Source organism: Mus caroli, chromosome 14, assembly GCF_900094665.2.
Source record: "Mus caroli chromosome 14, CAROLI_EIJ_v1.1, whole genome shotgun sequence".
Taxonomy (NCBI): domain Eukaryota; kingdom Metazoa; phylum Chordata; class Mammalia; order Rodentia; family Muridae; genus Mus; species Mus caroli.
Window position 1 is genome coordinate 37,218,762 of NC_034583.1, and position 419 is coordinate 37,219,180.

General features: G+C 48.9%; 1 protein-coding gene across 1 annotated transcript in view; it reads right to left on the reverse strand.

The window, feature by feature from the left end:
* Ero1a (endoplasmic reticulum oxidoreductase 1 alpha) overlaps positions 1–175 on the reverse strand; it is a 47,934-nt gene extending 47,759 nt beyond the window's left edge. Inside the window, exon 1 of the mRNA XM_021182346.2 lies at positions 116–175. Within this exon, the coding sequence (XP_021038005.1) occupies positions 116–151 (36 nt within the window). The 5' untranslated portion in view covers positions 152–175. The remainder of the gene's footprint in view (positions 1–115) is intronic.
* Positions 176–419: the final 244 nt, after the last annotated feature.

Below are 419 nucleotides of genomic sequence, written 5' to 3' on the forward strand. Positions count from 1 at the left end.
CCCCCCTCCCTCCCTTCCTCCAACTCTCTGTCTTCAAAAAGTAGTTTCTGTTGTACCTGTCACTGTGAAACAATTCACTCGTAATTTTAGTGACACTAAACCACAAACACTTCACCTCAGTTTTGCTGGGGCGGCAATGCGGGAGCTTCATGAGCTGAGTAGGTGACTCATCCTCACGCTGTTGCAATCAAGACTAAGATTGCATTCATCTGAAGTTGTCCTAGGGCTGGACATCTGTGGCCAGCATAGCTCATTTGCATAACTGTTGGCAGGAGGCCTTGGTTCCCTGTTGATTGCTCTTTCCCTGCAGGGCTTTCTGTAGAACTGCTGATGTATCCTCATGCTATGGCAGCTGGCTTCTGCCAGAGCAGGTATTCCAGGGGAGAGTCAAAAGGCAGCCTCAGTTTGCTTTCTGGTTT